At 44.7% G+C, this 16,861-nt stretch overlaps 1 protein-coding gene across 1 annotated transcript in view; it reads right to left on the bottom strand.

The window, feature by feature from the left end:
* Positions 1-3,748, bottom strand: part of Adamts18 (ADAM metallopeptidase with thrombospondin type 1 motif 18) — a 149,706-nt gene extending 145,958 nt beyond the window's left edge. The window contains exons 1-2 of the mRNA XM_052728758.1: positions 1,639-3,748; positions 1,461-1,548 (exon numbers count right to left, since the gene is read on the bottom strand). Of these exons, the coding sequence (XP_052584718.1) occupies positions 1,461-1,548; positions 1,639-1,728 (178 nt within the window). The 5' untranslated portion in view covers positions 1,729-3,748. The remainder of the gene's footprint in view (positions 1-1,460; positions 1,549-1,638) is intronic.
* Positions 3,749-16,861: the final 13,113 nt, after the last annotated feature.

Below are 16,861 nucleotides of genomic sequence, written 5' to 3'. Positions count from 1 at the left end.
CCAGGGAGTGTTAGCCAGCCATCCCAACCCCTTATCCCCTACCCACCCCAGACACCTGCTATAAGCTTGTTTCCAAAAGAGGAGCATAAAGGTTGTTGGTTACATTCAGTCCTGTTTGGGAAAGGGGGCAGTGAGAGGTCCCTTGTAAAGAATGATGTGCTGTGTCAGTTCAGGTGCTAACAGGGGCTGGGAAATGTAGCTGAGTGGGTGGAGTTCTTGACAAACATGCTTGAGGCTCTGGGTTCAATCCTCATTACTATATAAACCAGGTGTGTTGGACATTCCTGTGAAACCAGCATTAGGGAGGTGGGGGAAGGAGGATCCTAAGGTCAAGGTCATCTTCTCTGTAGCTAGACTACATAAGACCTGTCTCCAAAAACAAAACAAATAAGTCCTTATAGGCCATGCTTGGAAGAGAAGGGCGTGCTGGCCATTAGATCCTGGTGAATAGGAGAGAAGTTTTAGAAACTTCTGACTGACTCTGAGTGGACAAAAGGTAAATTTCACAAGAGTGTGCTGCTGGGTCTCTTGTCCTCTCACTACCCATTCATTCTCTGCAAGCCTTTGTCCCTAATTCTCGCACCTTCCAGTCCCAGAATGCCTCCTTGCATCTGGACAAGAGGACTCAAGCCTACAAAGATGACAATTTAGAATCCAGAGAAAGCCATGTTGGCCAGTAAAGTCTTGCTAAAGAGCCCGGAGCAAACATGAATTGTTCTTCTGCAGCTGGTGGGAAACGCTGGAAACAAGGGTTTCCCCCTCTGGGAGTATCGCAAAGTTAATAAATGAGAAAAGGTCGAGTGTACTCTGGACCTTTGAAGCCGGGGGACTTAAGAGACAGAAAAAAGGACTTAAAACACCTTGTACTAGCGCTTTCCACCAAAAGGCATCTTTGGGTGTCCATGGTACAATGTCAGTGAAGAAAGAGGGGAAGGACGATGGGAAAGCGGCAGGAGGGGAAACGGGGCGGGGGTCACCCCCTCTCAGCCTCAACTAGAGTTAGTTTCTGTGGCTTTCTCAGGGGAGGAAGGAAACGAAGGAGCCTTTTTATCAATTCCCTACTCGGTGCCCACTTCCTTTCTAATTTCTTACTTAAGTGTGGATTATTTTTCTTAACAAGCCATCTGTGAAGGAGGGAAATTGTTTTCTCATCTATGTGACTCGCGGCATTGATTTTTCTGATAACTTCACAGACCTTGCCACGTTTCCCCTCTCCAACCAGGGAACTTTTTTTTTTTTTTTTTCAGACAGCACACACCTGCCAGGTTAGGAGGTGCACCTTTTCTAACATTTCTTTCTCTTGAACACAAAGGGGACAGAGTGTGAGGGGCGGGGGAAGCCCTTGAGGGATGGTGGGAGAGAGAGAGGGAGAGAGAGAGAGAGAGAGAGAGAGAGAGAGAGAGAGAGAGAGAGAGAGAGAGAGAGAGAGAGAGAGAGAGAGAGCGAGCGCAAATACGAACCATCATTTAATCCGCTGCCACCGCTGCTGCTGTCACTGGCTAAGGCGACGGCCACCGAAGCACAGCAGAGGCAGCACAGCTGGAGCGCCTGCAAGAGAGAAAAAGGTGACACCCGTGTGTGAACAGCGCGGCTCCCAGATCCCGGCTGTGCGGCGCGCCCCTCGGTGGTGGCACCTGCCTTGGCCAGACGCCGTAGTCCCGCGGGGCCCCATGGCGGCCCGGGACCGGCGGCCCGGAGGGCGCACGCGAACAGGAGGGCGCACTCCATGGTCAGGTGCGGACGCGGTGACTGCTGGAGGCGCGCATTGTCCCCGAGGGCCGCCGAGCCCCAGGTGCGGCGCCAGGTGCGAGTCGCCGCTGCGGCTCACATGGCAGCGCTGGAGCCTGTGAGCCTCCTCCCTGATCCGACCGCGAGAGCCTGCGACGCTTCGGGGTACAGGGGTCTCCCAGAGCCGGGTCTGCAGCGCCCGTGGTAGGGAAGCTCTGTCGGTGATGCCCGCGGGTCTGCTGCGCGCGTGTCGGTGTCGGGGTGATTGTCTGCGGCTCGCGCAGAGCAGCGCCAGCTGGCTCCCCCAGCGCGCCCGAGCCTAGCGCCCGCCTCTCCTCCGCTCGGTGATTGGCGACCCGAGGCTTCCCTGGGCTCGTCCAAGCTCCTGTACTGCAAAGGGCGTGGGATTCCTGGGCCTGGGCTCCGAGGGAGGGGAAGGAGGGGGCGGGGAGGCCGGGTGGGAGTCAGGGGAAGGGAGGGACCGACGCACAGCTAGGAGAGGGAGGGCAGCGCTCAGGGTCCGCCTTGAGATACTAGCTTAGGGGCATAGAGATGAGCTGAGAAGCTGGAGGTTCAGGTAAGGGGTGTGACTTCTGGACAAGTCTTTCGGTGATGGCGAAGAAACCCAGGGTTCGCTGGAAACTTTCTGCAGTTTTCTCTTTTGCCGCATCCCCGGCCCTACCCTGACCAGGTGGGAATCCTGAACCTTTGATAAAGAGATGTGCAACCTGAAGCTTGGATGCACTCTAGATCACCCAACTGCCCAGAATCCCACCAGTAACCATGATATCTAGGACAGCTTGAATTCACTGTAGTGAATAGCTAGTCACTGTCCCCAGTATCTGAAACAATCCCCAACCCCTGTTCTGAGGTGGCCTTCTCCAGGCTTTCTCTTCTACAAATTGAATCTTGTCCCCAGACACCCAAACCTCTCTATATTGGCCCTAAGAAACAGAGCTTGCCATGGACATGAGGTGCCTCCTATTCTGTATGGCTATTCATTTACTCAATGCATTTATTTGATTCTTTTGATCGCTACAGTCTGCAGTGAGGAAAAAAAAAAAACTTTTTAACAGGCCAGTGAGAAAGATCTTAATTGGGTAGCTCAGCTACAGCAAAACAATAATAGAAGCGTGTGATCACAAATACCATGAAAGTGTATGAACAGGATCTTAAGCAAGACAGACTCTAGTTGGGGTATGGGGGACTTGTCAGACATGAGACATCTCTAAGAGATGCCACGGGGTTGGGGGGAAGCCCCAAGCAGTAAGTCAGTTTTACAAGAAAGAGAGGACTAGGATTTACCCTCTAAGAGAAAGGCTACAGCACACATGAAGCGCTTTTGAAGCAGAAAAGGTGTTTGCCATGGTGGAAGCATTAAACAAACCAGAGACAAAACCATCAGGAAGCTGGATGAGAAGGGTCCTGTAGTGTTGGCAGAAGATGTGTAAAGCATGCACGTGTGCAGGATGCAGGAAGCATTAGATTTCTGTGACTGTGTGTTGTGTGAAGGTAGTAGGCAATGTTAGTTCCAAATATCAGCCAATAGGAAGCCTGCTGAGCATGCAGACAGACCAGAGGTACCCAGGCAAGTAGAGGGAAGAGAGCTAGGTTACTGTCGCCAGCATCAGACTGCAAAATGATAGAACTTAGACCAGGGATGGTAGCAAAAGGAGACAGCCCTGCTCAGTCCCCTGAATACCATTTAAAAGAGGTCCTTGTCCATCTGAGAAAAGGTGATAGGTCAATATGCATAGTCTAGTTCATTGAATGCAACAGCAAATGATAAACTTGGACTGTAGAGGCAAATGTGCACATATCTGCTGGAAGGATGAAGCATGGTTTCAAAGTGAGAAGAATCAGGGTTCCGCAATCACTAGGGGTTTCCTAGGGCCCCTGTCTTAAAATATGTTAAACAGGAATCATCATGTTATATCTAAAGGGTATCCTAAGAACTTAGTATATTTTTCTAAGCATTTCATAATTACGATTTAAAAGAACAGAATATTTCCATTACTTTGTATAATATGTTATGTAAAACTTACATATGTATCAAAACTGCCTATGACGCTGAGCCAGGATCCATTAGGTATAGGACCCAGAGGTGTGCATCCAGCAGACTGTGACAGGGGTGACTTAATGCATTAGGTGACTTCACCAAAGAACTGGACACTAAAAGAAATTAGACATTAAAGGCATGCAGTAAACAATCACCCCACCCACCATGTCACTAACCATTAGACTGAACAAAACGGGAGACTGAGGTCAACAATGTTGTAAGTAACAGCACCAAGTGAGCACCAAAGGAAACTGGACGGACACTTGGCCTGTCCCCAATCACCTGGTAATAACTGTGCCCCTGGCGAGTGTTCTTCCGCAGACTCTGACGAGTTTGCAAGAAGTTACTCACATCCTTTCAGGCCACCTCTTTTTGTGGTTAAGTTCAAGGCTAGAATCCAAGGCTCATAGCTAGAGGGAATATAGTTCATCCTTTCATGAAAGGTAGGCAACAGGTTACATTGTGTCCAGTCAGGAAGCAAAGAGATGAATGTTGGTGTTCAACTCATTATCTCTTTTTTATTCAGTCTCAGATTCAACCCATGGATGGGTGCCAACCTCATTTAAAGTGAGTCTTTTCACCTCAGTTATTAGCCCATCCTCTAGATTGCTAACTGCCACACAGACATGCCCAGAGGTTTATCTATCAGGTTATTCTAGATCCTGTCAAATCATCAGGCAATCTTAACTAACATGGGGCGGCGGGGGGGGGGGGGGGCAGGAAGGGAGGGAGAGACAGGTCAAACTTGCAGATGTTCTCAGACTGAGGGTGAGGGAGGGCTTGCCCCTGTGAGCACATGAATGAACAGTGTAGTTCCTAATCTTAGTCTTCTCTCCATCAACATGGAGTCATTAAATGCTCATCCATTGAGGCCCTCAACCTCCTTATGAACCGAATGGGGTGGTTCATCTCCCTCAGTGTCTTTCCAGTTCTTACAATCCAATAGATCTCAGTCTTCTACATTTTAGTTCAGTTTCCGAGACTTATTTCATATATCACTGCAGATATAGCAATCAAAATTCCTATTGTATTAATTTACATATGATAGTGTCCAATCTCTCCTGCAGGGTTGATATACAAACATTTGCAAAGCCTTAACTTCTGGAATGACTTTATACATTCAATTTCCTAAGAACTGGGCCTGCAATATGTTCGCACTACCTCTAGATGGTGACAGAGGGTCATCAGCCCAGGATTCAGCCTTGAAGCTAGGGATATTTTGGAGCACTTCTAAGTCATTTGAAAAGACTTTGGAATTTTTAGCTTATTTTAAAACTGAAATCTAAAACACTGTAATAACTATTAAAGTTCATAATGAACCAACAGATTTTTTTTCAATCTTAGCCCAGAACATGGCACGCAGATGGTCCTCATATGTGGAAGAAGAAAACGGGGAAGAGCTAGAGACAAGGAAATGGGAAACAGGAACATTTGACATAAAGAAAAAAAGATTTAATTTCTTTCTCATTACCCTTGCTTTAAAATCAATGGTTAAAAAAAAGTTGGTTTTATTTCTAGTGACATAAATTTAACCTTCTTATCCTGCAAAGCAATATTTTTTTGGTAATATACCGTCTGCTGTCCGGGTCAAGGAATATGAGGCAAACTCTGTTCTCTCCTTATACTTGTCGCTGTCCCTGATCCATAAAGATGCATTATCCTTCCCACAGAGTGAAACATTCTCATCATGGTTAGCTTTCTGAGCTGGCCATCTCTTGATTTTGTTCTCTCCCACAGGCACAGTGAGGGACACTGCTCCCCAGCCTCTGAAAAGCTGCATCGAACACTTTGTTAGGTTTTAGTGAGCAGTTGTGTATCTCACGTTTCCTGTACTTTCATCTCTTGAGGAAAATCTCACCATCTCCGAGTAATGGAAAGGATAAAGGATAAGTGAAAACAAGACGTATTTCAGCCCAATAGACAAAGGAAGAAGAAAACCCGGACATGGGAGACTAGGCAGATGTTTAGTAGAGCACTTGAGTGGGGGCCTGATTTCAGATCCCCACAAACGCTATAAAATACTAGGTGAAGTAATAGAATGTTTGTAATAGTGTACTCGAAGATTGGAGGTAGAGACAGGAGGATCTCTCAAAGCACACTAGACGGCTAGCCTAGAAGATGTGCCACAGTTCCAGGCCATTGAGAAACCCCATCCCAAACAGAAGGTGGGAAGAATGGAAAGAGCTGGAGGACATCTGGGATTGTCTAACATTTATGTGTGCCGTACATACATGCACCCATACCAATGAGCATACCACTACATGTGAGTATACACATAACAATTCTTCCCTCTCCCATAAAAAAAACATTCCACCCTGATATGGATACACTCCCTTGGAGACCTGGGAGGTAGGATTACTTCCCATTCAACATCTCAGAAATGGGGCACAGGTAGGAAAGTTGTCTTCAAAATCAGTGGGGAGGGAAGAGAGTTTCTGATTCTGCCTCCTCTATAATCAAATCATCCTGAAAGATAAGGAGCACAAAATAAAGGATGCAATTCAAGCCGATTACAGCAGCCTTTTACAATAACTATTAGTAACAGTATGGGAGATAGAACCTCAGGGTCTAACAACTAATTTTCTAACGAGGGGTTATCCAACACAATTCAGGGAGTCAGGCCTCGGCATGTAGGCCTGTAATCCCAGCTACTTAGGAGGCTGATTTGAGGGGTTGCAAGTTCAAGGCCAGCCTGGGCAATTTAGTAAGACCTGATCTCAAACAGTAAGAAGAAGGTAGAGGGTGTGACTTGGTGGTAGACCACTTGCCTTCCATGAGTGATGCCATGGGGTCTGTCTTCTGCTAGGTCCTACTCTCCAGTCAACTCATGCTCATGACTTAGGGATTCCCAGTGCATCTTGCTCACCTTCAATTTGGCATTACATTTTATTTTCTTAGTATACAGACATTGAACCAGGGTTCTCCAGTTACCTGTATAGAAAGTTCCCCCACCCCACCCCGCTCCCTTTTTTGTTGCTGTGGGTCTTACTCTGCGTGCGGTATGCTTCCTTCCCTACTTGTATTTTTAGGCCTTTCCCAAGCTCTACCATTGAAAGTTCCTTGTTTGCCAGAGGCTAAAGAGGTAATATTAAAACGGGGCTGCTTATTTCCACAAATAAATTCAAGGCCAAGTTCCGAGCTTGTGGAAGAGTAGAATACGTACTTTTCAAAAGCTCTGGAAAATATCAAGCCACCTAGGAAGGACAAATAACTTCTGTGTATAGGCACCATTCTCTCCTTCTTACCCATCATGCACCAGGGGGAGTTTAGACATCAACTCCCCCGGAGCCTCAGGCCTGGAGCAGTGGGGACTGGCAACCACCATTAATCAGAATCACCTGGAACAATGTTGTAACTATACATTCTTGGCATCACTGTGAATAGTCCAATTAAGTGTGTCTGGGTTTCCGATGTAACTAAATATATTACAAAACAGTAATTGGGACCCACTGTACTTCCACTTCTGTTTGGATGCCAGCGCCACTTCCTACTGTATAGGATTTAAAGCTTCCGGATTCCCCCTTTTCTGTTTACACATGCAGAGAAAGGCTAGCACTGAAGAATATGGGAAAATGGAACAGAATTCTTGCTGTAGCACAATGTGATATGATGAGTGGTAAGGAGTGATACCTGCGGTTTGTTTGATTTGATTTCGGGTTTGGAGAGAGTGATTCATACTCTCAAATTAATTAATTAATTATTTCCTTTCTTTTAGTTTAATCTATATGGGATGCATACTAAATCTATATGACATGAAAATTGTATTTTGGGGAGAGAGATAAACATCACACATTTTGTCTCTTATTTAGAATCTAAGTTTATACACACACACATACACATGACACTAAATGCTTAAGTGGAACTTTCAGGGGACAAGCAAGGAGGAATAAGAGAGGGCAAATGGGTCAGTGAATATGTATAAAAATGTCACAATGAAACCCATTGTTTTTATCATAATTAAAGTACTTAATTATCTATATATAGTAATACTTTCATGTTGGACAAAAATCATTGGCCCAAAAGGTAGACTCAGGGAAGAGCTGCTATATATAATCTTTCACTGGTATTGATCTACCCAATTTTATACTTATTCATTTACTGAGTGGTAGTGGTGGGGCTGTTGGACATGTGTATGGAGATCAGAGGACAACTTGCAGGAATCTGCTCCCTCTAATCACTATGTGAATCATGGAGATTGAACTCAGGTCACCAGACTTGTTGACAAGCCCCTTTATCCACTGAACCATCTTGATGGATAACCAGCATCCTTTTTATGTGTGTCTACTACCTCAGGGCTCATTGGAAAGGTTGGGCAAGGCAGACAGGTACTACCTTTCACTTCTTTCCTACCTGCAATGAGCTCCTAGTCACAGTCACATTTCCTTAAAATAAAAGTGCAATAGAACCTAAAATTAATGAATAAATATAGAGAAATAGAAAGTGTTCAAATGCAACCATTAAAAATTCTAGACAGATGGAGTCAGATAAAATAGCGAGGGTGAGCCAGCCCCTGGTACAATTTATCTTCTTTAAAGAGGAATAGCATTTGAAGGTGCTGGAGCGGGGCACAGTGACTAACAACACTTGTTGTAGAATATTATTTTAAGATGTGTTACATTTGTTTATGCTGTAGTACATTTGTTTAATGATGCAAAGATGTGTTGCATTCTTTTATGTTGCATTTGTTTAACTCTGTGAAGCTGTGTTACTTTGCCTGTCTAAAACACCTGATGGTCTAATATAGAGCTGAATGACCAATAGCAAGGCAGGAGAAAGGATAAGTGGGGCTGGCGGGAGAAAGAATAAATAGAAGGAGAAATCTGGGAGGAAAAGAAGAAAGATCAAAGAGCGAGAAAGGAAGGAGGAGGACTTCAGAGGCCAGCCACCCAGCCACCCAGCCACCCAGCTACACAGCAAGCCACTGAGTAAGATGGAAAGAAAAGGTATACAGAAATAGAGAAAGGTAAAAGCCCAAAGGAAAAGGTAAATGGGCTAATTTAGGTTAAGAAAAGCTGGCAAGAAACAAGCCAAGCTAAGGCTGAGCATTTATAAGTAATAATTAGCCTCCGTGTGTGATTTAATTGGGAGCTGGGTGGTGGGCCCCCCAAAGAGCAAAAGAGACAATAAATAGAAACAACCAACAACAAACACTTGTTCCTTTTTCAGAGGATCCTAGTTCCACTTTTAGCAACAATGGTCACAGCTTACAACATCCTGTAGTTCCATTTCCAGGAGATCTTCCAACTGGTATGTGCAGAAGATCCCTTGGAACTGGAACTACAGGATGTTGTAAGTACATACACACACACACACACACACACACACACACACACACACACACACACACACACACACCACATATAAAAGTGAAATAATTGAAAAATAGAGGTATAGCATTTGAAACTAAAAACTGCTTACTCCCCCCTCAGAGTGTTCCATCCTCAGTTGCCCAGTGCACTGTCCTCTTTTTATTCTTGTTACATTTAATGTGTATTCATCAATTCTTTGCTTTTATGTCTTTTAAACATTGATGCCCATAGATTTGTGTCTTTCTCGATTCTCTTCTCTTTTTTCATAAGATAATCTCCATCCCAAGAGACACACTACTGCTGCCACCTTCAGGAGTTCCCTGGGCTTAATTTCCAAACATATAGCTGGGCGTGTTGACTGTTGATATTCTCTCATAGTAATGGAGCAGTTAAGGTCATGGGACCCTCACCTGAGTATCCAGCCACCCATCCAACCAGATATGTGTAATCTGGCATAATTGCACATGGTCTCTGGATCTTGGAGTAGGGTTAGAGGATATAGGTGAGGAAGGACCAAGGAGGAGGTCCCATCTACATGGCCATGGGAAATCCATCACTCATGCTGGGTGTAGACCTTCCAGTGTGTCTGTTGTTAGATCACTTCTGTTCCTGCCTGTGACCACTTACTCACTGCTCTGTAAACCCAATAATCTTACTGGTTCCTCACAGTGAACTTTGATGGACTGCATCTCAGTTTATCATTGGGTCCTTAGTGAAGGTTTTGGGGAGATTTTAAGTCTCTCCTAGAGAAGGAATTTTGGTAACACCACCCCTGAACTGGTAACTCCCAGACTTGTTATCCCAGCTCAAATTTCTCCTGTGCTCTAGACACAAATTTCCAGACATTTTGAGGACATTTTTATTACTGATGTATCTGAAGTGCCTGAAACTTTGCAGGCACTGAGTACACACTATCAAGCATGTTCCATCTATGTCCAAACTTCCCAGGATCCCAGACTCTAGGGTACAGGAGGTAAAATGAAGGAGGGGATCAATTAATCCCCAAATCTGTCTTCTAAGTAACTCAGCCTAAGTCTCTCTGCATGTAATCATAGTTATCTTATTACTGGCCATTTTTGTCGGTATCCTGTAGGACTCAACAGTGGAGGTGCCTCATCTAGGCAGACTACCCTGATTGTTTTGACTGGACTAGGCTGGATGAAAGACTGTACCCACAGTCATCAGTTCCTGCATGACCTCTGTCAGGTCACCAAGACAATGCAAGAGAAGTCACAGGCTCCGCTCAACTCTGCTGCGAGGTGTTAAAAGCAGATATCTCTGTTCCTAGCATCAAGAATAGGATAAGTATGTACATGCCTTGATAATATACTGCATGGAAACCAGAAGGAGAAAGCACCCAGCCCACTGAATCCAGCACAGAACCAATCAACCCACTGTTGTAGTTAGCTGCAGCCACAACGAGACGCAACCAAAACCACCTGGGAAGAAGGAAGGAACCTCTATGGAGGAATTGCCTCCATCAGATTAGCCTGTAGCCACATCTGTGAGGGATTTTTTAAATTGCTAATTGATGAAAGAGGGCCCAATCCACTGTAGGTAGTGCTATCCCTAAGCAGTTGGGCCTGAGCTTTACAAGATACACTGGGGTGTGTGTGAGGGGGACAAGCCAATAATCATCATTCCTCCATGACCTCTGCTTCAATTCCTGCCTCCAGGTTCCTGCTTGAGCTCTGCCTTGGTTCCCCATAGTGGACTTAAGCTGTAAGATGAAATAAACTCTTCCCTTCCCAAGTTGCTTTTGATCATGGTGTTTATCACAGCATCTGAAAGCACAATAGAACATCAGCTATGGCTCCCTTGAAAAGACCATTTCCATAGCTCAATGGGTTCCACACCTGCCTGTGAGCCATATCCAACTGCTTCATTTGTTTTAACTCCCTCCTTCATTCCCCAAATTTTCCTCATTTTTGTTCCCTCCCCTACTCTCTAAAACACACTTGTCTTTATTTCCTTCCCTTCCTAGGTGAACTGTGTTATTATGAATACCTTGAGACCAACTCTGACTTTCTTTAGCTACCCCCACAACAGATGTTCACATCTTAGGTGCACCCTGGCCAAGTGCCTCTCCCAGAGGTATGAGTTAATGACTATAATACACAGTGGGATTATTTTTAAGGACCCCTGGCTTCAGTTGAACCTAAAGAGTAGCCAGTTGAGAACCAATCATTGTCCAGCATCTCCATTATGTGGTCCTGACATTGGCAACATTAGCATCCCCTTGGTACAAGAAGGAAACACAGAATCCCAGGCCCCACCCACCTTGCTGCTGCCCCACTTGCATTAGTTCTAGATTCCCAGTGAATGCACAGACATTCTAGAGCAGTGCTTCTCAACCTTCTCAGTGCTGTGACCCTCTAATACAGTTCCTCATGTTGTGGTGACCCCAACCATAAAATTATTTTCATTGCTACTTCATAACTCTAATTTTGCTACTGTTACTAATTGTAAATATCTGATATGCAACCCCTGTGAACAGGCCATTTGAATCCACAGGGTGAGCACCACCATTCTAGAGTCAAACAGACAGGACCTTGACTACTAGTTGGAGAATAGATGGAAAGGACAACTCAATGAGTGTCTGTGTCCATATCTACAAGATGGTGAAAATATAAATAGTAATGTCTCACACAGATAAAAGAGCAAAAGGGATCAGCTTTTGTGTTGTTTACTCTTCGTTGACAACTAAACTGATTAATACAACCACAACCAGTAAGTTTGTTGTCAGGTTAGGTACTTACGAGGTGGTAGCCTTGCTACTATCTTTTTTTCCCCCTCTCCTCCATCGTTCCTCTGCCCACCATAGTGGCACTGTGGAACAGGGAGCTTTTATTCCCAGAATGCTGTATTTATACCCTGAGAAGTACAGCCAACGAGAGGAGGCTTCTAGAGCCCAGATTCCTATCCAAGTCAGACATTTCCAATCTTAAGCATGCCGACGATAAAGGTTCCATTGACTCATCTGCATTCCCAGTTTCTCCCTATGATCTGGCTTCTCTGAGACCCTGTCCACCCAACTACTTGGTGTGTCCATCTTGCAGAGCATATTGTGTGGGAACTACTATCCATTATCCAGACCTTTTCTTTCTAAAGGTTATGTGGTTACTAACTAAAGGCTGACTATTCTACAGGGCTGCAGGGCCCATTTCAAGAACCAGATATTTAGAGCTGATGGTTAGCGCCCACACAGCTTATATGAGGAATTAGTTTAAGGAGTTCAAGGTTCCAGACAGCAGTCAAATCCTTAACATTGCTTCCCCCACTGCCAGACCCATCTTCCCCTGCAGTTGGTTGGAGTGTCTCATTTTGAGAGTATCAAGGAAAAGTGTAGAAAGCTAACCCTGAACTACGACACGAAAGCCTCAGCCTTTCAGAGCCTAGTTATCTGGGCCTTGCAGTGCTGGGAGATTTTTATGTATATGACATGAGGAGCTTCCATTTCTCTGGACAAAGAGGGGGGGGAGCATTTCCTCAGTGGGTGGCCCCAATTAAACACGGTGCCCAGTGAGTTTCCGCCTAGGCTGACTGGAAGTCAGCCAGGGCTGATTAGAGAGCAGGTACGTCAAATGGCCCAGCCTTACCATAATGAAAAAGCCTTGGAAACCTACTAAATGACACAGAGGAAAATCATTACAATTGAAGTGCCTATCCCTGCCCCCCGACCTAAAAAATACACACACTTCTTCAGAGCTGCCTAAATATCTCTCTGCTCAGTGGCTTAACTGCATGGTAAATGACAGATCTTACAAACTTACAACCCAGAGCACAGTGCTTTTAATTACGAAACAGTTGTTACTTGGTTTGAAAGCATATAAAGAAGACAAAAAAATACACAAAAATAAAAAAAAAATCCTCACAATCAAATCAGATAAATGGCTACATATACTATGAAGCAGGCCGGTTTGAGGTGGAGGGACTATGGTAATGATCTAACTTAAATATATTTGTTTTTAGGGTGATAAAGCAAACATAAGTTCTTCTTGCAACCTTTGAAAATATAGAAAGATCTAGAGGGAAGGAGAACAGCTCAGTGCAATGCTGAGATCTGATTGTTGACTGGACTCAATGTAGAGGAGTCACCTGGGACAGGATTTTGTGAGGGTTTAGCTAGATTAGATAGGCCTGTGGAACATACCTGTAGGGGACTGTCTTTATTACCTCAGTTGATGTTGAGAATACCTCATCAGATAAACCCTCCAAATACTTCATGTAAGTGTGTAAGTCAAGTAATTCAACAAGGTTGTACCACTTCCCCAAAGACACAACCAACTATGGATGCCAAGTGTTGAAAGACCTGAACCTATTGGGGTGGAGGCACATTTCCCATTCCAACCACTACACACTGCAACCTGGAGTCATGAGCCAAATAACTGTATTCTCCCTTAAGCTGTTTTTGTCAGAGTGCTTTATCCCAACAAGAGAGACTGAGACACTCTACACCCACCCACAGTTCACAAGATCCCTAGGAGGTGGGACTGATTTTTGAGGTGAGTGAGCTTTTGGAAGGTGAGGCCTAGGTACAGGAAGTGGCTACTGGAAGTAAGCCTTGAGGCCCCACCTCCTATCCTTTCTCTGCTTCCTGTTCCACCAAGATATGAGCAAGTTTCCACGGATACAGCCAGGAACCACTCCTGCCACCATGCCTTTTCCACTGTGATAGACTGAACCCCCAAAGCTGTGAGCAAAAATAATCCATGTTACAGATGGGAGAGGGGTAACTGAGTGCTAACAAATCACCTCCACAAAGAGGTAGGAGATACAGATGACGTCCCATAGATTGTAATCTAGAGCCTAGAACATCATCTTCTGATTCTATCTTACTCCTTGTACAACAGCCAGGTGACAGCTGAGCTCATATTGTTCCTCCAAATGTCAACACAACACTATCCCTAAGTCCTACATATCCTATAAAGCAAGTCCAATATCCTCTCCAGGACTGGTGACTTCCTAGGATTTACTCCCATGTTTCCCTTGGCTTCTACTGAGCCTTTAACAATACCTCTCCTCTGACTGCATCAACCCAGATCTGCAATGGAGCCAGCTTTCTTTGCTCCAAACCACTCAAGGGAGGCATGTGTATGGGTAGAAGTTGTACTAAAGTTGGGAGGCCCCAACTGGTTTTATATGATTGTGCTAAAATACACAACTCATAAAACTTGCCATTCCAACCATTTGAGAGCATCCAGTTTGGTGGCGTTAAGTGCATTCACTAGGCCACATACAACCATCGCTGCCATGGAACAAGTTTTATATCACACAGGTGGGAAGTGATTTAAAGGGAATATCAGATATCCTTTCAAGTCCTTTGGCCACCCACCATGTGCCTTAAGGTTTTCAAGCCCAGATGATTGCCCCCTCCCGCTCCTCTTTTGCGTTTTATGCAGAACAATTTAGCTCCACTTTTGTTCTGACCCAGGACTCTCTGAGTAAATCAAATGGCTTGTTAAAATGCTCTGAAGGTCTGAAAGATGGTTCATTCCTCACCTCACTCCTCAGCAAAGCAGAAGAATCAACTGAGGGGCCTCAATGTTCTTTCTGCTTACCCAGTTTCTACCAGTGAAAGCCATTCAGAAGACATTAGTGTCCTCATGGAAAGCAAAAATCATGCCCACTTAGGCTCAAAACCACACCTCAGTGTTGTCATTGTGAAAGGGCTTCTTTCTTCTGTGGAGCTGGGGGGTGCCAAGCCTCAGTTTCTCACCTCTGGTTCTGGCTGACCTAGAGAGTCTATTTACAAAAGAAATTTGTCGAGGTCAATGATTGGAGAAGAGCTTGGGTTGGCATCAGTCTGAGTTCAAATTTTCCCATGTGAACATATTCAAACCACCCATGGATCGACATCCTTTCTCTGCCATAACAAGTAGACAACTAAACCAAACCAAACAAACAAACAAGCAAAAACCATCAAAACAGGGCAGAGAGTGGCTCCGTGCTTAAGTGTGAACTTCTCCGTAGATGGCTTGAGTTGGATTCCCAGCACCCACGTTCAGTGGCTTGGAACTGCCTGTAACTCCACCTCCAGGGGATCTCGTGACATCTTCTGACCTCCATAGGTACCTACACTCATACATACACACACACACACACACACACACACACACACACACACACACACATTTGAAAATAAGATAATCTTTTAAAAAAACCCAAAAAAGTGAAGTGGGAAGACTGTCTTACTGAATTTTGAGAGCTTGAGCTCCAGAACTGTGTCTACTTCATTTTTAATGGTGGTTCTTACCTGGAGGCAATTCTCAAATGGAGGATACAGGACAATGACCAGTGTGAGGAGGTCAGTTAGATGCTTGGCATCCCACACTGCACAGGGCAGAAGCCCATGCCTAAGAGGTATTCAGTCCAGTTAAAAGTTTCTCACTTGGCAACTATTTATGAACTACTTTTTGTGTGTTTTACCTTATGCTAAGAGTTGGAACTGCACCTTCTTCCTTACCACTATTTTTGTGCTAATAATAGCAAGGATAAGCAGGTGAACAGTTTCCTCCTTTGGCATATAACATTATTGTTATGATATTTTCAGTAGCTCTGTAACATACTTACCTTCTCTTCCTCACCTTTCCTTTTTTAAAGATAGGATAGAATGGAAGTTCAGAGAGACTGAGTAATCTTCCTAAGGCAGCACAGCATCTGACTTAATGCTTCTGATTCAAAATCTCCATACACAGTTGTCTGCAGCTAAAAAATAAAAAAAAAAGCAATTGGTAATCTTAATATCTGATCAAAGCATTGCTGAAAAGATTTCCAAGCTTTTGTTTTCTTTGCAATTAATGACTCCATCAATATAGTAGGCTACTAGCTTCTCTGTTGTCAACAGTTTTAGAGATATATGGCTGTCACTTGAGGTGGGAGAGAATCAGGAAACATACAGAGGCCATGATTATAGGGGTCTAGGATGCCTAGTTATTCCAGGAGAATGATGGCTTCCTGAAAATCTTCAGCAATAGAGGAAGAGGAAAGAGAGGAGGAAGAAGAAGAAGAAGGAGGGGAGGACAAAAAAGAAGAGGAAAAGGAGAGGGTGTTGAGGAGGAAGGGGCTCTGAGAAAGAAGAGGAAAGAATTCTGGTGGATTTTGCAAATGAGAGACAGAAGAGAGAGGCTCATTCTGTTCACACACCCCTTCCCACCAGCATTTCTATATCTGCATGCAGAAGTGCTTCTAGTTTTACTAGAATCCTATGAGCTAGATCAAATCCTCGGGGACCTCATAGGGGAGCTATATACAAGAAAAATGGGGAGGGAATTAGGAAAACAGAGAACCCATTTGATTGTGATGCAAGTTGACTCCAAGAGAAGGAAGGAAAGAGGGCTGTTGAACAGACCCACAAAGACTCAACTTAAGACTACTCTCCAGTCAAAGGAAGGTTCTGGAAACCGCTGAAGAAGCCTCAATGCCAACAGTGGCCATTGGGGATCTTTGCATCTCTGAGGAACAAGCTCTGCTTAGTATGTTGGCTGGACTTAATCTTTGGCTGGGATCAGTCTGCTGGGATTGGACCAGGCCACCGATGTGGGAAGGGCCTCTACACAACTGGTCAATTGCCTTTCTTGTAGTTGAGTGTTTAGGTCCCACTTTAGGTACCTTTAAACATTGAAGACAACAATAAGAAAACATAATAAATAGTAGCAAGGGTGTGTGGAGGGAGAGAACGCTCATATACCATTGGCAGGAATAGAAATTTGTCCACAGAGGCAGGTGGATCTCTGTGAGTTCAAGGCCAGCCTGGTCTCCAAAG

The sequence above is a fragment of the Peromyscus californicus genome, unplaced genomic scaffold (assembly GCF_007827085.1).
Source record: "Peromyscus californicus insignis strain IS unplaced genomic scaffold, ASM782708v3 Scaffold_8__1_contigs__length_139910024, whole genome shotgun sequence".
Lineage (NCBI taxonomy): Eukaryota > Metazoa > Chordata > Mammalia > Rodentia > Cricetidae > Peromyscus > Peromyscus californicus.
The sequence above is the reverse complement of the archived record's forward strand: the minus strand, read 5'-3'. Positions and strand labels throughout refer to the sequence as shown.